This window comes from Phacochoerus africanus, chromosome 4, assembly GCF_016906955.1.
Source record: "Phacochoerus africanus isolate WHEZ1 chromosome 4, ROS_Pafr_v1, whole genome shotgun sequence".
Lineage (NCBI taxonomy): Eukaryota > Metazoa > Chordata > Mammalia > Artiodactyla > Suidae > Phacochoerus > Phacochoerus africanus.
Window position 1 is genome coordinate 83,839,918 of NC_062547.1, and position 21,310 is coordinate 83,861,227.

General features: G+C 40.1%; 2 protein-coding genes across 3 annotated transcripts in view; one reads left to right on the plus strand and one right to left on the minus strand.

Annotated features, from left to right (window-relative positions):
• The window catches only part of HEXB (hexosaminidase subunit beta), a 40,358-nt gene extending 26,404 nt beyond the window's left edge, over nt 1–13,954 (plus strand). The window contains exons 6-14 of the mRNA XM_047778101.1: nt 5,855–5,956; nt 6,811–6,940; nt 8,807–8,987; nt 9,401–9,487; nt 10,943–11,015; nt 11,652–11,826; nt 13,160–13,250; nt 13,395–13,499; nt 13,789–13,954. Of these exons, the coding sequence (XP_047634057.1) occupies nt 5,855–5,956; nt 6,811–6,940; nt 8,807–8,987; nt 9,401–9,487; nt 10,943–11,015; nt 11,652–11,826; nt 13,160–13,250; nt 13,395–13,499; nt 13,789–13,849 (1,005 nt within the window). The 3' untranslated portion in view covers nt 13,850–13,954. The remainder of the gene's footprint in view (nt 1–5,854; nt 5,957–6,810; nt 6,941–8,806; nt 8,988–9,400; nt 9,488–10,942; nt 11,016–11,651; nt 11,827–13,159; nt 13,251–13,394; nt 13,500–13,788) is intronic.
• Nucleotides 13,955–14,028: 74 nt separating this feature from the next.
• GFM2 (GTP dependent ribosome recycling factor mitochondrial 2) overlaps nt 14,029–21,310 on the minus strand; it is a 56,942-nt gene continuing 49,660 nt past the window's right edge. For both annotated transcript variants that reach the window (XM_047778099.1, XM_047778098.1), the window contains 4 exons: nt 19,230–19,409; nt 17,717–17,832; nt 14,747–14,929; nt 14,029–14,333 (listed from right to left, as the gene is read on the minus strand). In XM_047778099.1, the coding sequence (XP_047634055.1) occupies nt 14,205–14,333; nt 14,747–14,929; nt 17,717–17,832; nt 19,230–19,409 (608 nt within the window). In that variant the 3' untranslated portion in view covers nt 14,029–14,204. The remainder of the gene's footprint in view (nt 14,334–14,746; nt 14,930–17,716; nt 17,833–19,229; nt 19,410–21,310) is intronic.

The following is a 21,310-nucleotide window of genomic DNA, read 5'->3' on the forward strand; positions in this document are numbered from 1 at the left end:
TGTTGGCTGTGTATACACATCATGGGTCTAGACTTTTGGTAGGAATACAGGATCCTTGTACCTCTAGTTAATGTCTTTTAACTTTGTGACCGCTACTTACTTTTTTTTGAAGTGGTCTGGAAAGGAATCTGAGAGCAGCTCTATACAGAGGGAAGTGTTCCATAGAAATATGGAACCTCAGGTGGTGGGAGTTGGGGGCAAAAGTACAATAACGCTTTTCTCTTGTGGACTTTTTATTGGTTCACCTTCATCATCGCTGCCAGTGTTTAGGGGCGGGGAGCTTTTCCACGTTTTTGTGTACCTTCATCTGATCATTTATGAACACACTGTTACTAGAAAATTATTTTTACATGTATAGTAAAACTGAATTTTTTCCTCCAAAAGACATTATTATAATTTTTTATGAAATAGGTGCTCAGTGTAAAAAGTGTGAAAGTAGATATGCATAAAATGAGTAGTGATCCTGTAATTTCATTTATCAAAGGCTGATATTAATTTTTATGTCCCACTTATCTTATTGTAGACTTAAACATGAATATCTTAACAGTAGTGATTTTACATTAGCAGACATTGTGAAATGATCACGATTAGTCTAGTAATCATGTCCCCATTCAGAGCTATTGTCTCGCATTGACCATGTTCTTTATGCTCTGTGTTACATTCCCATAGCTTATTTATGATATAGCTGGCTTATTTATTATTATATTTTGAGGACTCCAGAATAGCTCTTGCCACCACCAGTGTACTCATGGCAGAACAAGCTCCTCAGAATGGCTCCTGCCAGTGTCAATGTCCTTAGGAGCAGTCTCAGTGGTCTCCTGCCTCTCTGGGAGGCTAAGATGAGTAAATGGGTCAGACCCAGACTTCGTAAAAAAACTACTGCCTCTGTCTTGCAACTTGGAGCCTATGAAGTTTTACATGTACTTTTTGAGAGCAGACTCTCTGTTTCCTGCAGCCCTCCAGTTCTCCCATATGCAGGCCCTGCTGGCTTTCAGAGCCAGATGTTTTAGGGGGCTCCCAGCATTGGGCCCCCAGGCTGGGGAGCCTGATGTGGGTTCACATCCCTCACCCCCTGCGGAGAACCTCCACAGCTGTGATATCCTCTTTTATTTGTGGATTGCCTACCCATGGAGGTAGGTCTTGACCCATCTACCTATTTCCTTGGAGTTTCTTCTGTATGTTTAGTTTGGAAAAATCTTTTCTGCTAGTTTTCAGGTCATTCTCATCAAAAATTGCTCTGTTAATAGTTGTAATTTCAGTGGATCCATGGGAGGAGATGAGCTCCAGGTCTTTCTACTCTGCCATCTTGACCAAATCATAATGTGACTTCTTAAAACACTTAATGGGATTAATGTACCTTTGTACCCTTAAAAAAGAAAAAGAAAAAGAAAAACAAGTTTGGGGCATTGTCTTAATGAAAGAATATGTTTTTCCTGGCTCATCATGTTAAGCATTGACTATTCCACTCTGTATACAAAGACATGTATGTAACCAGTGTTAATTTGATGGACATTTTGGTTAATTGAGCATGAGAAATAACACTGCAGAGTAAGTATTCTTAATATTTGCATACTCATAAGGGTTACTTTCTGACTATGCATTCTTACAAGTGAGTTTCTGAGCTTAAAAGATATATATATTTCATCTTTGGGTACATTATGTCTTTTGGTCCACACTGTCCGACTGCCTTCTAGGGAGGGCATACCAGTGACCAACAGTGGGGCTATACCTTTGCCCTATTTGCTAATCCGGGGATAAAGTCTCTTTGTGGTCGATTGTACTTTGATTTCTAATGAATGTAAGCCTCTTTTACTTACTAGCTCTTTGTAGTTTTTACATTGCAAACTGCAAGTTTTATATCTTTCGTAAAAAATTATAGTTGACTTACAATGTGCCGGTCTCCACTGTACAACAGTGACCCAGTCATACATGTACATACATTCCCTTTCATATATTATCTTCCATCATGGTCTATCCTAAGAGACTGGATACAGTTCCCTGTGCTGTACAGTAGGACCTCACTGCTTATCCAGTCTAAATGTAATAGGGTTGCACACTTAATAAACTACACTATGGTATACACGTAACTTTTATACGTGCTGAGAAACAAAGTTCATGTGACTCCTTTATTGCAGTATTTGCTTTTATTGCAGTGGTCTGGAACTGAACTCACAATATTTCCAAGATATGCCTATAATTTCCCCACTGCTCTTCATATCATGACTAGCAGATACTAAACTCCCATAAACACACAAGTCAGTTTCTGAACTCTAAGTCTATCCTAGCTACCAATTTATCTGCTTGGACTAGTACAGATGGTTTTAATTTCTGTAAATTTAGGTATTTTGTGTGTTTGTCTTTTTGTCTTTTCCAGGGCTGCGGCATGTGGAGGTTCCCAGGCTAGGGGTCTAATCAGAGCTGTAGCCGCTGGCCTTTGCCACAGCAGTGTGGGATCCAAGATCTGCGACCTACACCACAGCTCACGGCAATGCCAGATCCTTAACCCACTGAGCAAGGCCAGGGATCAGACACACAACCTTATGGTTCCTAGTCGGATTTGGTAACCACTGAGCCACAACGGGAACTCCGGATATTATTTTCTTTTGAAGTAATTTCAAACTTACAGAGAAGTTATAAAAACAGAGTACAAAGAATGCCTATGTATTGTTTACCCAGACCCTCTAATTATAAAATTTTATCATGTTTGCCTTAGTCTCTTTTCTATTTAAATTTTTTTCTAATTCATGCAAGTTGCATATATGATGCCCTAATACCCCTTAATATTTCCATTTGGCTTTCCCACAAAATAACACTTATCTCAGTAAGTACAATACACCCATCAAAAATCAGGAAATTGACATAATACTACGACCTACTCCACAGGCCTCATTCAGATTTTGTCATTTGTTCCCATATTCTTTATAAGCTTAGCATCAACATGGGGTATGGGATCAAGTTTTGTGTTATGTCTCTTTAGCCATCTTCAATTGGAACCATTAACCTTTTGTCTTTCAAGACCATGACAGTTTTGAAGAGCACAGGCCCGTTACTTTGTAGAATAAAATACCCTTCAGCTTGCTTGTTTTCCACAGGATTCAATTCAGGCTCTGCATTTTTGGCCAGGAATGCTCTGTTCTCTGTGCAGATGCAGTGGCACAGTGCTTTATTCCACTATGGGTAATGTGAATTCATAACTTGGCTAAGATGTCATCTGCTGGGCTTCTCTATTGTAAAGTTAATTTAAAAAGTATTTTGGGAGTTCCCGTCGTGGCACAGTGGTTAACGAATCCGACTAGGAACTGTGAGGTTGAGGGTTCGGTCCCTGTGCTTGCTCAGTGGGTTAACGATCCGGTGTTGCTGTGAGCTGTGGTGTAGGTTGCAGACGTGGCTCGGATCCCACTTTGCTGTGGCTCTGGCCTGGGCCAGTGGCTACAGCTCCAATTGGACCCCTAGCCTGGGAACCTCCATATGCCGTGGGAGTGGCCCAAGAAATAGCAAAAAAAAAAGGACAAAAATAAAAGTATTTTGTACTTATTAATAAAGAATTAAGTACTGTTTTGAGACTATGCAAAAATTCCGGTCACTTCTCCAGTGTTTACCCCCTTAGTTTTTGCACACGCAAATGATTCTTGCCTAAATCAGTTATTAGTAAGATGGATGCCAGGGGGGTGACTTTTCTAATTCCATTTATTAGTTGGCATTTAATTCATTACTTTTTATTAGTATGCACTCGGTGATTGCTGTTTTACTAGTGGGTTATAATTGGCTGTTCTTCCTATTTAATGGTCAAACTGTCTCAGCAATGGCCAGCCCTACTCCTTCCAGATGGCTCTTGCATCCTTTTGACAGGTGCCCTTCTGTCTTTGAGATTCTAGGCTCTTTCCCAACCAGACTTTTCTCCAGGGAACCCTTTGGTAGTGTGTGATACTATTAAAGCAAAATATGGGCTGCCAAGTACCCACTGCTCCTAAGCCTGGTCTCACGTGACAGAGCTAGAAATATATGTTATGTCCTTACACATTTATATGGTCACATACCCACCGATCCTTACTTATTTTCATATCTGTCCATGTGAGGAGTTGGCAGGCTATATATCCTAATGACCAAATCTAGTTCGTCATCTGTTTTCACTAATGAAGTTTTTACTAGAATCTAGCCACATCCATTAGTTTGTATAGCATCTCACTCAGTAACAAACAGCCAGATCATGTGTGACAGGAATCATCTGACTCACAAAACCAAAATATTTACTATCCAGTCCCATATATAAAAATGTACTAATCCGTTTTCTATTAAGATCCATGAGGGACTCTCTTGTCTGTCTGACAGTGAAAATCCTGCCATTATTCTCAATATATTTACATTTACTTCTTTGGACTATTCCTTTGTGTATAAGCTATTTCCAAAATGCATCAGCAAATCTCTTCAGCCTTGATAAAGGCGAATGGAGGCAGTAAGTTTTGATTGTCAGGTAGGGTAAATCCTTCCCCTTATGATTTTTTATCGTTGTCATGTAGTCTTTTATACTCTTAGATACATATTGTTTCTTCCTAGTGTATATAAAATCAATGTCAGTTTCCCTCAGAACTTATGACACTTTTAATGAGCATTGTAAGGAAGGGCTGGCACACCAACCTCAGAATTGTGGGAATTATGTCTCACTTTCCCTCTGCTGTTCCCAAACACAGTAGTAGCAACCAAGAAGTATTATCCATTCTTCCCTAACCCCTAAATTTTTGGAATTTTAAGCTTCCCTCCACTTAGGGCAAAGCTAGAACTGTTTAAAATAAACAGTCTATGAATTCTGCATAGACTTTTGTCTTTCTGCCATTTCTTGGGCCGCTCCTGCGGCATACGAAGGTTCCCAGGCTAGGGGTCCAATCAGAGCTGTAGCCGCCAGCCTACACCAGAGCCACAGCAACTCAGGATCTGAGCCGCGTCTGCGACCTACACCACAGCTCACGGCAATGCCGGATCCTTAACCCACTGAGCAAGGTCAGGGATTGAACCGGCAACCTCATGGTTCCTAGTCAGATTTGTTAACCACTGAGCCACGACGGGAACTCCAGCATAGGCTTTTTGAAGAGCAACATGCCATATAAATATTTAAGATAAATAATTTATACTTTACATCCTTTCCTTGCTGAAAAGAAAAATTTAAAAGGAAGCAGAAACATTGGAAACAATCCTAGATGTAGATCAGTAAATTAGATTGTATAATATATATGGTATGTAATTTTTTTCCTTTCCTCTCCCCATTGGTAACTGCTAGTTCTCTGTATCTGTGAGTCTGCTTTTTGTTGTTGTTGAATCCACAAATTTTATTTTTTAGATTCTGTATAAAAGTATTACCATACAGCATTTCTCTGCCTTACTTCATGTGGCATAATGCTCTCCAAGTCCAGTCACCTTGTTGTAAATGGAAAATTTTCATTCTTTATGGCTGAGTAGCATTCCATTGTATATAGACATACCACATACTGCTTATCCTTCCTTCTGCTGATGGACCCTTAGATTGCTTCCATATCTTAACATTTGTAAATAATGCTGCTATGGGCATTGAGGTATCTGGATTTTTTTGAATTAGTGTTTCTGTTTTTTTCTAGATATCTACTCAGGAGTAGAATTGCTGGGTCATGTGGTAGTTATGATTTTAGTTTTTTGAAAAACCTTTATACCTTTTTCCGCAGTGGCTGCACCAATTTACATTCCCACCAACAGTACAAGGGTTTCCTTTTCTCCACATCTTAGCCAGAATTTACATTCTTTTTGATGATAGCCATTCTGACAAATGTGAAATAATAATCTCACTGTGGTTTTAAGGTATATAATTTTTTAACATGTTTGCTTCCAGGATGCCATGGCTTTTAATAAGTTTAATGTTCTCCACTGGCACATAGTTGATGACCAGTCTTTCCCTTATCAGAGCATCAATTTTCCTCTACTAAGCAGTAAGGTGAGTGATTCCTATTAAAAATGTCTGTATACAAAATTCTGGAGTATAGTTTCTTTAGAAGTTTGCAGCTTAAGTGTTGCTTATGGATAAAATTAAATGTAAAAGTTAGATATTTGTGGTTTTAGATTTTTTTAAATAGGATGAGTCTGAGCATTTTAGATCCACAAAACTGTTATGGTTTTAAAATCATAATGTTATTGTAAATGTGTATGTATACAACGTACATATAAATGTATACAAACACACATATATATATTTATGTATTTCTACCTTGAGAAATGTGCCACAGTAACACCTTTAATGGACCTTTATCTTTAGTTACCACCAATATTGAGTTCTGATTTTTTTAAGGGCCATTAAAAGGATCAAGGGTAATCTTTAAAAAAAAAAAAAAAGAAGAATCATCAAGTCACTTACCAGAGCATTGTCGGGGGGATTTTTTAAAGCTAACAGTAATTAATTTTGAAAGACAGCACGTTACGCTTTATAGTAATGTGTGAATTTTGATTCTAAAACTGATAAGAGCACTGTAAGTAGAATTTTCACTTTGGAGTCAAACATTTTATTGCTGTCTGTTGTGTGATTACCTGAGACTGAAACAGTGTGATGGTAGACATTCCTGAAACAAGAGGTGCCAGTAGAGAGTTCCATCATTACATCCGGAATTAACCCAAAGTGTGCTGAGAGCTTATTAAGATACAGTAAACAATTTAAGTGAGTCATCCACCATCACATGGAACTATTTAATACTTTGTGGTCCTTGAAAAAATCTGCCAGCAGATATCAAACAGAACTGTAAATAATGTCTAAGTACACTTCGTACATTTTAATGTTAATAAATGTGGCTTTTACAGGGAAGCTATTCTTTGTCTCATGTTTATACACCAAATGATGTTCGTATGGTGATTGAATATGCCCGAATACGAGGGATTCGGGTCATGCCAGAATTTGATACCCCTGGCCATTCACAGTCTTGGGGAAAAGGTAAGGAGTGGATTTTTGAGTTGCAAAAAGTGAACATTTGCGGTCCTGCATCTCTTGACTTGGTGTTTATGTTTGCTCCTTTTGTTCCTGTGATTTGTAGGAAGGTAGTACTCTTGATAATTGTAATTCAGTAACCATTACGTGTCTGTGGGGAGCAAGTCGCTCTTACCTAGGCATTGCCTGAAGCATAATCACAAGGGATAAGGGATGATCAAAAATGGTTACAACTAGAAGGTAGTAAGTGAACTACACAGTATCATGAATGAGGTCAATCTGGTAGAGGGAATAACAGGAAAGGCATTTATTTGGAGTACAGCACAGCAAAGAGTAGGAGATATGGAGTTCCCATCCTGGTGCAGTGGTTAACGAATCTAACCAGTATCCATGAGGGTGTGGGTTCGAACCATGGGCTCACTCAGTGGGTTAAGGATCTGGCGTTGCCATGAGCTGTGGTGTAGGTTGCAGACACTGCTTGGATCCTGCATGACTGTGGCTCTGGCATAGGCTGGCGGCTACAGCTCCCATTGGACCCCTAGCCTGGGAACCTCCATATGCCACGGGAGCGGCCCTAGAAAAGGCAAAAAGACAAAAAAAAAAAAAGTAGGAGATAGGGTAGGGTGGCAGAGAAACTGGCTCTGGAGTTCAGCCCAGCTGCCTGGGTTTGAATCCCACTTCTGCTATTTAGAAGCTGAGTGACCTTGGGCAAGTTACAGAACATCTCGTTCTCAGTGTTCCCATCTTTATTTATTTATTTATTTATTGTCTTTTTGCTGTTTCTTGGGCCACTCTCGTGGCATATGGAGGTTCCCAGGCTAGGGGTCAAATCGGAGCTGTAGCCACCGGCCTACTCCAGAGCCACAGCAACGCGGGATCCGAGCCGCGTCTGCGACCTACACCACAGCTCACAGCAACACCGGATCGTTAACCCACTGAGCAAGGGCAGGGACCGAACCCGCAACCTCATGGTTCCTAGTCGGATTCGTTAACCACTGCGCCACAACGGGAACTCCAGTGTTCCCATCTTTAAAGTGGAGATATTTGCAGTAGCTATCACGTAATCTTTTCTGAAGATTAAAGAATGAATGTAAAGCACATAGCAGCACACCTAGCATTTATAATTGTTGAATAAGTATCATTAGACATGAGGAGTGGGAAGTGAGTCTGAAGAAATACAGTGTAGAGGGCCCTGGTGAGGAGTGTGGGCTTCATCAGGACACAAGAAAACCAGTGGAAGTTTGAGGGGTGTGATAGGCGCTACACTTCAGGGAAATGTATATACAAGTGGTGGATTGGAAGGGGAAAGAGATGGAAGGTCCTAGCTGGAATGCTGATTGCCGGGATGGAAAATAATATTCAGAACTGAGAGATGTTCTGGAAATAGACTCCACAGAACTTGGCAAATGACTGACTCCAGGAGGAGAGGGAGGACTGGCCTACTGGAATAAGAAAATCAGGAAAAGCAACAGGAGATCGGGGAAGAGAATTTGGTTTTTATTAGGTCGTATTTGAAGTGAAGCTAGGATGTCTAATTGTGTTCGATAGGGAACTTAAGGACTGAAGCTCAAGAAAAAGGATTGGAGCAAGTTGAAAGATCTCGGAGTCATTAATATTTGAAATAATTATCTGAAATGGGTAAAATTCAGAAAGAGGCTGATGGAAGGGAAGAGAGGGGTACAGAGATAGTATTTTCAGGAAGCAATTCTCTCTTTTATTTGGAAGAAATGACATAGTAATTCTTAGTAAACATGCTTATCTTTGTATAAAGTCTCTTAGAGCTTCCACAAAATAAAGTAGTATAATCATGCAAAGCCATGTCTTTGTGACGGAAAATACTTCTTTACAACAATTCTTCATGTTTTCCTCCAGGCCAGAAAGACCTCCTGACTCCATGTTATAGAAAACAAGTTCTCTCTGGGACTTTTGGACCTATTAACCCTATTTTGAATACAACTTATAACTTCCTGTCTAAATTTTTCAAAGAAATTAGTACCGTGTTTCCAGATGAATTCATTCATATTGGAGGAGATGAAGTAGACTTTGATTGTTGGTACGACCACTTGTTAAAACTTTTTTGAACTGTGGCACACGAAGTAAGGTAGAGAGGTCTCCACGTGAAAGGGGAAGATGTGGGGGTAACATCTGTAAGGTTTTAACTTGGCAGCACAACTCCTGAGATGGTGAATTTTTGCAGAATGTACATACGGGTTATGTGACAAGGTAAAAGATTTTAGGAAGGAGAATTAAGATGAAGAAAAAAATGGAGACTTAAAAAAAGGCTACAGATAAAATTGTTTTGCAGTGGAAAACTAAGATATCTCAATTAAGTTTTTAAGCTTACTTTACTCTCTACAAACCTAATAGTTTAAAATCTGTACAGATGATGTGAGGGGTATATGTTGCTTTAAGAATACTGGGCATATTAAACTTTTACTGAAATTTTCATCACTATTTTTGTTTAAGGGCATCCAATCCAGAAATCCTGCATTTCATGCAGGAAAAAGGCTTTAGCAAAAATTTCACTCAACTCCAATCTTTCTACGTGTTCAAGTAAGTTACTTAAAAGCTTCCTTCTGTTTTTATTTCATCAGTGCCTTTTGTAGGAGTTTGAGCTGTTACTTAGTACTATTTTAATTTCTCATTTTCTCTTTACCCACTGCCAAAGTAAAGGTGTTACACTCTTTGTCATACATAGATGAAAAATCATAAAGGAGGGAGCAGTAGCCACTCTTTTCTTTAAATCAGTAACACGGTGACTCGGATCCTTTTGCAGTAACTGTTGAAACATAGGACAGCAGTCATCTGTTACAAGAATGCAAAACCCTGACTTTAAGCCTGCAATTCGTCGTCACCATCCAGCCCCTAGAATACATTCCCTTTGTCAACTCCAGCAGCTTCTCTTTTACTTTATACATATGCTGTCTGGTACAGGAGCCACAGCCACTGTTCCTATTTCAATTAAAGAAAATTAAAAATTCAGTTCCTTAGTCCATATGCCACATTTCAAGTGTTCAGTTAACAGCCCCATGAGGCTAGTGGCTCCCATGTCAGAATGTACAGAAGGACATTTCCATCACTGCAGAAAGTTACACTGGGCAGTGCTACTCTATACTAGGAAGCATTAAACTCATTCTGTAAAGGGCCAGACAGTGGGAGTTCCCAGTGTGGTTAAGAACCCAACTTAGTGAACGTGAGGGTGTAAGTCTGATCGCAGGCCTCGCTCAGTGGATTAAGGTTGCAAATGCAGCTCAGATCCTGTGTTGTTGTTGGTGTAGGCCAGCAGCTCTGATTCCACCCCTAGCCCAGGAACTCCGTATGCCACAGGCCCAAAAAGAAAAGGTGGGGGGCAGTCCCAGACAATAAATATTGGGGACTTTCTGGGGCATATATGTTCGTGTATTTTTATATTCTTTTTAAACAATGTTTTACAAATATAAACAGCATTCCTAGCTCCTGAGCCATTCAAAAACGGGCTGCAGACTCTAGTTTGTGAACCCATGCATCGAACAAGCCTAGATTCTAGCTTTTTCCTGTTAAACTTTTTGTGTGATAGTTTAATTGTTTTTATCCTGCACAGCACCTGCCATTGTCTGAATATCAGGGAAAAACTGTGGATTGGTTGTCACCACTGTTGGAAGTTATTTAGGTGACATCTCAAGCTGGTTTCTAGTTTCCTTTATTCTAAGATACCCATGAGATCACCAAACACTGCTTTTGTACACTCTTCGGAGTTGCCATATCCACCTGTCTTTGGGGCATGTGTAGCTCATTCATTCAACAAATAACTGTTAAACTCATCTGCTGGGTCAGGTTCTGAGCCATGTGCTAGAAAGAAGGACCCAAGTGGGCCACCACCCAACTTTAGCTAGATCTGTTGTAAAGCTGTGTGGTCTACTGAAAGGCACTACTCCGTGTTGCAGTCCTTGGTATAAAATGCGCATCCCTTGGACAGATCAGTAAGCTTTTGTGATCTGGAATAACTTTGTGATTTTTTTTCAATGGTAGGATTTCAAATATGATTTCAGCCATGAAGAAGAGACCCATAGTCTGGCAAGAGGCTTTTGATGGCAGAGACAAGGTGAGACAAATGAAGACTGAATTTGATTCTGAAGATATATGAGAGATGTTAATCTTACATGGCGGGAACCCTAATAAGGCTATCCTCATAATGTTGGGGCAATGAGCTTACTTTTTAATTTAAGCTTTTGTTAGGCAAGAGCTGTATGCTGAGACCAGTGATAGGGTATCTGTTGCATTTCTTCCATGTACTTCATTCTTTAGTGCCTATCCTGACTATCTCATGAATCACAAATTGAAGGGCTGTGAAGAGCATTCCCTTTCTCAGAAGGGCAGAACAACTACGTCTTTATTGCTGTTATTTTAAATGGCGTTTCTGACATAGAATTCTTTTTCCTCTAGGGCAATTTTCTAAAGTAGATAAAACAATACAGAAGAAATGGGACTAAAGCCTTAATTCATTATACCTGTATGGTATCACATATGGACAAAAGTTAAATATCCAACTTTCAGGATATTTATTTTTGGTTAAGTTTAAGTCCCTATAACAAAGAGTGTTTGACATTAAGAGGAAAGGAGGAAATGTTGCTTTTTTCAAGGATCTTAAGTTAACTTTCTTAGCTATGGTGCTTTTGAGCTTTTAATTTTTTTCCACTGTAGTTGCTAGACCTAATAATACATATTGCGATTTTAACAGTTTATGCCCGGCACAGTAGTTCAGGTATGGAAAATAGAAGACTATAAATGGGAACAAAGTCTTATTACGAAAGCTGGCTTCCCTGTGATCCTTTCTGCTCCATGGTACTTAGACTTGATCAGTTATGGACAAGATTGGAAGCATTACTATGAAGTGGAACCTCAAGATTTTCCTGGTAAGTGAAACAACCACCATCATTACTTCATTTTTAGGTTTTTTTCCCCTACCTTCCTACCAGGAAATCCTTCCTAGATACTGCCTACTAACTATCCTTCCTTTCAAATTTGATCCTTGATTTTGCTTGTGTATACTTAAACAGACTGACCTCAGTCTTGTTTTAAACTTTGTGGAAGAACTTCCCTTAGATTTTAGCTCCATTTTTACTAAGACTTGTTATCACTCAACATTTAAAGGCGCGTGACTGCATTAACCTCTTATCTCCTGAGCTCCATCTCTCAGGTATGATACCTAAGCAGCGATTTCCAGGCTCTCAAACCCCTTTCTTAATAGAGCAGTTCTCTTTGTCTAGTTTTGTACACTAGACTTTTATATAAAATTTCTTTTGAGGAACAGGATTCTGTTAAAAGTTTCAAAACTGGAGTTGTCACTGTGGGTCAGCAGTATCCATGAGGACAGGGGTTTGATCCCCGGCCCCACTCTGTGGGTTAACGATCAGGCATTGTGGTGTAGGCTGCAGGTTTTTTTTCTTTTTTTTGTTTTTGTCTTTTTGCCATTTCTTGGGCCACTCCTGCGGCATACGAAGGTTCCCAGGCTAGGGGTCTAATTGGAGCTGTAGCCGCCAGCCTATGCCAGAGCCACAGCAATGCGGATCCGAGACGTGTCTGCGACCTACACCACAGCTCATGGCAACGCCAGATCCTTAACTCACTGAGCAAGGGCAGGGATCGAACCCACAACCTCATGGTTCCTAGTCGGATTCGTTAACCTACTGCGCCATGACGGAAACTCCTAGGCTGCAGTTTTGATTCGACCCCTAGCCTGGGAACCTCCAGTAGCCTTGGGTGTGGCCCTAATTAAAAAAAAAAATTGTAGGCTTATTAGGAATTTACATAACTCTTCCTCTAAAAAAGCATTTGCTGAGAATCAAAAAGTCATAATTACTCTAAGACAAAGTATTAGATACTTAGTCTCTTTAATACCAAGAGAAAGATTTTGAAGGCAGGAGTGGTGGTTACTAGTAGTCCCTGCCATACTATACACAGGCAACCAGGGGATAAAGGTTTCTGCTGTCCAAATAAGTTTGCATAAAACCAAAATACAGTGGTATCTTTAACACTGGCCCACCCTCTTACTTGACATATACTGGCTACTGGTTCAGTGTGGGAATAGCTTCTCACCTTTTTTTGTGCCACACCCATGAGCATCTCCCAAGGTCCTGTTGACTACACAGGAGAAAAAAATGTCACCCTAGGATAACAAGAGAAATCAGCATTGCCTCATACATAAGCCTCAAGTTGCAACTTCCTAACTGAATGGTTTTAATGTAGGTTCTGACAAAGAGAGAAAGCGTGTCCTTGGTGGAGAAGCTTGCCTATGGGGAGAATATGTGGATGCAACCAACCTCACTCCAAGACTATGGTATGAAATTTAAGTGATAATATTTGAATGAAGGTGCCTAAGCCTTGCTTTTCTATCCACTAGGAATTTCCCAAGCATCTGGTTTGCCTATTTAAGAAAAAATGCATTTAAGTTGTGTTGGGAGACATGTGATTTAAATTTTAGGCCTCGAGCAAGTGCTGTTGGTGAGAGACTCTGGAGTCATAAAGATGTCCGAGACATAGACGATGCCTACAGCAGACTAACCGTTCACCGCTGCAGAATGGTCAGGTAAGACGAATTCATTTTTCAAGCTAGGCTATGATGAAATACAGCCTGGTTTTTAACCTTATTTAGTGTTAGCTAATATAAACAGAAAGAGTGATTTAATCAAGAGAAATTGGGAGCTATTTTTTGTAGCTGAGAGAACAGTACCTCCAAGGAGAACATGTTTGCACTTTCATCTGTTTTTTTCAGTAATTATTGGTATGGTTTAGTGATTCTGAGTTGAGCTACTAATTTCCTCAAGAGATGAGTTACATCAACCGAAAACATCTTTTGTATTTTATCTGTCCTACAGACGAGGAATAGCTGCAGAACCTCTCTTTACTGGCTACTGTAACCATGAGCACAGAATGTAAAAATGAGCTGAAACAGAGGAGGGAGAAGCCCACAGTAATCTGTACTACAATCAATATGAATGTAATACCATGTTTTTGAATAAAATATCTTTTTTGTTGATTAGACCTCTGTCTTATTATATATAAAGACTGACACCTTTCTTGTGAGAGAAGCTTAAAATCAACCAGCTAAAACGTTGTGCTATTACTCAATATATTCTAAAGGACTGAATCTTGACTACTGACAATAATAACTGCATAGATATACACACCTTCACCATCTGTGCCACTGTCCATTTGCAAGTTCTATCATTTAAACTGTTCTCACTGGAAGGAGGTAGGTGCTTCTGCGTTTCTCTCCAAGGACCTCATGTACTTAGGTCAAGCCACTTCTCCGGCTGAGCAGCGTACTTTGGTCTTGAGGATTCATGGCTTGATAATTAGACAGCTCTAAGGCAAAAGTAGCTGAGCCTGATGTTAGCGTCCGAAGCACAGTAGAATAACCCTAATCAAAATAATTGATTTTAAGTCAGTTTTCTCAGCAAAATTAAGCCTTAAGTCTCTCTCCCTCCAGATATTTTGTCCATTATCAGGACAGGTCATGAAAGTGCACAAAAGGAGAAGTAAGGTAAGTGCCTGGAATGGGAAAAGTGGTCGTTTCGGCTGGTGGCACCTTTTGGTACAGCTCACCTCAACCTTTGTGGCGGACTGGAAAGGACTCCCAGCAATTTATGTCCAAAGTCACAACATTTCCCAATGACTAAAACTTTGCATCAGAGCTTTGATGCTGCTTTCAGGTGTTACTTATTATCTTTTTGCTAAGCATATATATATATATATATATATATATATATACACACACACCCTTGATATGAGAAAAGGGGGGGAGTATGTAATTTTCAGTCACAAAGTACCTACCATAATTTCTGCTAAGGGAACAAATCCAATAACAACTTTGTTGTCCTGACGAGTCTGGATTTCCTGAATATTCCCTCTTCTTTGTGCCAGATCTGCTAGGACAGGGCTGAGATAATCTCTAGGTACTGTAACCTCGAGATTCATCAGGGGCTCCAAAATTTGCTTATCAGCTTTCTTCAGAGCCTATAAAGAAATCACCAAATGTTAACCCCTCTTCCTTAAATTGCAGATCAAATTTGTTACAAAGGTAAGATTCATAAAAACAAATACTGTTCATACCCCTAAACCCAAACCTTTAGCAAAAAGATGCAAGCCTGCTTTAAAAAATCCAAAACTTCACTCATTATACATGCATGAGAACAGCAATATATCTCCAGACCTCTTGTATGGTGTGTTGTAAGGGCATGCTTGGCAAATTCTGAATATAAAGAGCACCTGTGAACATGTGCCCAGAGATAAAGGGAAAAAAAATGTTTGCCCCTTCAGAGACATTTTTTCATATTTAAACTTTGTTTCTGATGGTTATAGTCTGTTCTACAAGTCAAGGCAACCAAAAAGAGAAATAAAGGGGATAGCTAAGAAAGACACTAAATTTAGAAGCACATTCTCCTTTTTTAAAAAAAGATTGGAATCTAAAATTCTGAACAGATATCTAAGGCCAAGAAGAACAAGCACATGGAAAGGAAAGAGCTAAAACACCGTAGGGGTGGATAGGAAGTGAACAAAACCCGGGGAAGCAGCAGAGGTACAAGGATTATTGGAGTCCCAGGCAGATGCACCATTACATCAGGCAAGGTGGTAAATGGGTTTTTCTAGCCTTTGTTTGTCAGGTGGAGGTAATAAATTTACTTAGGATGGAAACCAGATAAAATAGCCAGGGCTCTGGAAAGTGCCCTCTGCTTTCTCTGGGTTTGGCTGATCATGTCTTTCTCCTCCCTTGCCACTTACTCACTTATAAAGTCCCAAGGGCTTTAGAACTGGGTTTTATCATTGCCTATATTGCCAAGTAATGCTTTTTCACCACCTCCTCCTTCCTCCCTGCCTCCTACCCTCGCTATCATGAAAAATGGCCAAATTAGTAAAAGCAACAGTATATGATGCCCTTTATCATAGAAGCTTCAAAAAACACAGCACACATACATGGTCAAAACAGCTATGGTATGAACAAATGGTAATCTCTCAGTTCTTCATAGCTGATGAAGCCTTTGAGATCCCTAACAATGGAAACAACGGAATTATAGAAAAAGTATCTAATAGTCCTTGAATGAAAAGATTACTAATAAATGACAGGTACCAGTAAACAGCTAGACATATCCTCGGTATTTCTGCAATTCTTTCCAAAAGCTTTGTGCTGCTTTACATAGTATCTTTTAGAAACAACACACTAACGTGGGAAAGAGTTAAAAATTAAGAGGGAACATGCCACAACTAAGGAAAGAGTGGAGCTCTCTGTAAGTGAATGGGACATAATGTGCTCCCGGGTCTGTCCTTAGTCCTCTTTTTCCATGGCACCACCACCCAGTTACAAAAATAGCTTCTCCACAAAAAATATATGAAGCATTATTAACTTCTTCCAGGTGAGAAGCTTTCCCACTAGATGAAGTTTAACAGGAGCCACAGTACTTCTATTGGTAGCATTTTACTTAATGAATTAAAATTAAAGAGAATTCTCCTCTATGACTTTTTTTTTTTTTGGACCACACCCACAAGATGTGGAAATTCCCAGGCCAGGGACTGAACCCATGCCACAGCAGTGACAATGCCAGATCCTTAACTAATAGGCCACCAGGGAACTCCTCTATTATGATCAGATTTTGAAGACTGGCCCATACCCTGGGGCTTTGGGTTCATTGAGAAACATCCCATCATCTTTCAGGTTACTGTTATTTCAATATTAAAACCAATGTCAGGAAAAACTCTTAAGAACTACTGGAAGGTAAATATTTTCAACAATTTAATCATGACCACAGGTGAGATTTCTAACTATATGCTTAGGAAAACAAAACTTAAATAATTTTTCTTGTGGCTGCACCTGTGGCATATAGAAGTTCCTGGGCCAGGGATTAAAACCACATTGCACTTGCAGCCTGTGCCACAGCTGTGGCACCACCAGATCCTTTACCCATTGTGCCAGAAGAAAACTTCCAAATAATTTTTCAAAGTGTAGGTTTTTTTAAATCAAAAAAACTCGTTAAGAAATATGAATTTGAACTTACATGAAAAAGCCATTAAACTTCAGCCTTAGGGTGTCTAAATTAACTTTATAACTATGAAATCAGATAAGACTATGGGAAAATCAAGTCTCAAACACAGTCCAAAATACTAGACAATGGTTATAAAACCAAGTGTGTTAATGTAAAATCAGTCACCCAGAAAACTAGAATATTCCCACACTGAGAACGCACGTAATCAGCATTCATCACCCTGAGGTCCTGGGGGTTAGTCCAGCTCCCGTAAATAACTGGGCAAGATACTCAAGGACATATCCCAGGTAACCACACCAAGAAGATCAGACTCCTTTATGCTCAGAAAAGGAAAATGCTTATCCGATCTGTCATTCAGCAGGACTTACTAAACATGAACTTCTACATTGGAACTAACATTAGACCTTCAATATTCTTTATACTATAGCCTGTTTTGGGCCAAGATGACCCTAAAAATGTCTTTTACTCAAATCTACCAAGCCTGCCTCTAATGGCTGTGTACCCAGGATGGGGAAAGCAGAGATAGCACTGAAGTTTTTAATATCTGTGTATTAAACAGTAATTTCTTAGATACTCTTTTGAGTAAAATCCTAGTGATTAAGAAATGAAAGATTCTCTACAGTAAAAACTCATGTTGACTATAAGGCTCAGGATGCAGCGATAAAAACAAGGTCAGGCACTGCGAGCACAGCTGTCTGTGGATCAGTAGTACACTACTGTACGGAGAGTCAGCGTAAAGCAAAAAGGGATTGGGACACTTGCATACCTTTTGCATGCATCTTGAGACACAAGCAGAAATCATAGTTGTAGAGGTACCAGGATGAATTACCAGTGAATGTAAAGTAACTGCTACATCTTGAATTGGGGATCCAAGCAATGGTCCTATGTAAGGGAGAAGAATTGTTTTGTGTTAGGACTCAATATACAATGAGGAATAACTGGTATATGTAAAGACATAGGGAGAGGAGTTCCCATTGTGGCTCAACGGAAACGAGTGTGACTAGTATCCATAAGGACGCGGGTTCGATCCCTGGCCTTGCTCAGTGGGTTAAGGATCCAGCATTGCCGTGAGCTGTAGTGTAGGTCGCAGACACGGCTCAGATCTGGAGTTGCTGTGGCTGTAGATCCGATTTGACCCCTAGCCTGGGAACCTCCATATGCCCCGGGTGAAGTTTCCAGTTCTGCACATAAGGAGCTTGGAAGTCATCCCTCTGTCCTAGCAGTAAATAAAAAGCAACAACTCTTACTGGATTGGTAAGAGATGGGAAGACAAAGGGCAAACCACTACCCCCAAGACTAGAGGGACAGACAGGTGACTGCAGGACAAGTCAGAGTTCAAAACTCTGGGGGGGGGTCCCGGTCTTGGGAGTGGGAAGGGGCACAATTTTGTGAGATTTACCTCTAGGAGCGCAAGCAGGTTCTCAGAGTAAAATCAGATATTCAGGGGATGGGGAAAGTAATCCACTCTGAAATACTTCAAGGCATTTGTTACTAACACGGCATGCCCTCAGAAAACTAGTTAATCAGAGCCTGACTGACTTGGAAGTACCCAATTCCAGTCTACTCTGGCCATCCTATCCTACCTAAGGGGGATGAAAAAAACTGAGTAATACTTGCACAGTTCTAAGTCCAGAGGCACAGGCCCACTAGAAGACCGAGACCTAATCCCAGGAACACAGACTGCTTCCCTTCCCCCACACCTCACATTACTAAAGGCGGTTTATAGTAGTTCCTTTTACCTAGTACATCATATCTAGCTATCCAGGAGAAATGATAAGGCACACTGAAAAGCAAAAACCACAATTTGAATACACAGAGCAAACATCAGAACCACACATGGCAGGGATGCTGAATGATCAGACTGGGAATATAAACAACTATAATTAGTATGCTAGGGGCGCTAATAAAGTAGAGGGCACACAAGGACAGATGAGCAGTGGTAGCAGAGAAAAGTCCTAAGAAAGAAACGAAAAGAGATGCTTGAGATTAGAAACACTAACAGAAAGGAAGAAGGCCACTCATGGGCTGAGATGTGACATAGTTCAGGAAAGAGACTGCGTTGGAATATATATCAGTAGAAACCTCCAAAACTCAAGTGCAAAGTGAACACAAGACTGAAAAGGACAAAACATCCAAGGACTATAGGACAACTATAAAGGTGTGACATATGCAATGATGGGAAAAGACAGAGAGAAACCACTACCAAACTTAGGAAAGAAGAATAGGGATTAAATCCCTGCGTGTGATACTAAAGGCTTCCTGTGATTTGGGTACCTTACCTTGGAGGCATGCACTATGAATGCCGTTTTCAACGGCCTCTTGAGAGGCCTGCGAAAGGTCTTGGGTAACGCTTTGGGCATAATCGATCACTGGCTGAAGGGATGATGTTTCAAGTGGCTTTGCTTCCAGTTCTACAGTCACAAGATGCCGTTTGTCTCCTAAAGTTCTATCTAAGGCATCTATAAACAAATTGAATATAGAATCTCAGAGATTTGTGCTGGAAAGGTGTCAAAGTGCCATAACTGGCAAAATTACAGTAAACAAATTCAAGGCCTCGTGGAGAATAAAGCAGAAGAAAATAACAACAATGTATTAAAATGTCAGAGTAAATGTTCTACCAACAAAGCATCTGTTTCTCTGTTTACCAAATTCAAAAACCTGCTCTCAATCACCTATTAATGTTGTTTTACTGTTAAAATGTGTTGAGGCAGGCAATCACACACGTTTTTCTATGTAGATTACACTTTTAAAGATCTCTTATGTCTGAAATTCTCTTAATTACAAAATTTCTTGTATTTTTTTCACAAACCGTATCCGTGTTTTCTATGGGGCAAGAGTAATAATTATGTTCTTTTGATTAAAGGAATTAAATTGAAATTCTATGTAGGGGAGTTCTTGTCATGGCACAGGGGAAACGAATCCGACTAGGAACCATAAGGTTGCAGGTTCGATCCATGACCTCACTCAGTAGGTTGAGGATACAGCGTTGCTGTGGCTGTGATGTGGGCTGGCAGCTGCAGCTCCAATTAGACTCCTAGCCTGGGAACCTCCATATGCCATGGGTGCAGCCCTAAAAAAAAAAAGATGAAAGAAATTATTGTATGTAAGAAAAAAATGATTTCTTACAGTTGGGACAGAAATATAAAAACTGCACTTTCTCAAGAATATGAGCAGCATAGGACTACCATATTTATTAAATAGTGGAAATTTCCACCTTTTAATTTTTTTTAAATTATATCTCTAACTTTGAGATATAAGTGACATACAGATAGCACTGTATAAATTAAGGTGTACAGCATAATGATTTAACTTACACAGATCATGGATTGATTACAACAAGAGGTTTAGTGAACATCCACCATCTCAAATAAAACGTTATAAAGAAATAGAGAAAAAAAATTTTTCCTCGTAATGAGAACTCTTAGGATTTACTTTTTCATTTATAATGTATGCGGTATTATCTTTATCATGTTGTATATTACATTCTTAGTACTTACTTATCTTGTAAGTGGAGTTTATACCTTTTGATCACCTTCATCCATTTTCATCTTCCCTACCCCCATATTCCACACTTTGTAGAATAAAAATAACACATTGACTTCAAATTCTTTTTTTTATATATTTTTTTATATTGGAATATCTTTGATTTACAGTCTTGTTAGTTTTTATTTTTTGTCTTTTTGCCATTTCTTGGGCCGCTCCCACGGCATATGGAGGTTCCCAGGCTAGGGGTCAAATCGGAGCTATAGCTTCCGGCCTATGCCAGAGCCACAGCAACGCGGGATCCGAGCCGCGTCTGCAACCACAGCTCACGGCAACGCCGGATCGATAACCCACTGAGCAAGGGCCGGGACCGAACCCGCAACCTCATGGTTCCTAGTCGGGTTCGTTAACCACTGCGCCATGACGGGAACTCTTGACTTCAAATTCTAATACTCATGGGAGTTCCTGTCATGGCTCAGTGGTTAAGGAATCCGACTAGGAACCATGAGGTTGTGGGTTCGATCCCTGGCCTTGCTCAGTGGGTTAAGGATCCGGCATTGCCGGGAGCTCTGGTTTAGGTTGCAGACACGGCTCGGGTCCCATGTTGTTGTGGCTCTGGCGCAGGCCGGCGGCTATAGCTCTGATTAAACCCCTAGCCTGGGAACCTCCATATGTCACGAAAGCAGCCCTAGAAAAGGCAAAAAGACAAAAACAAAAAACTCATTCTGGTAGTGAGGGCTGGCACAAGGCATCTACTAACATGGCTCATCCCACTGCACACTTGCTTGATGAGTGGCTCAGCCAATAGGATGTAATGAGTGGTAATGAAATAGGGCTATGATTAAAACAAAACAAATCCTAAAAAGCAAAAACACAA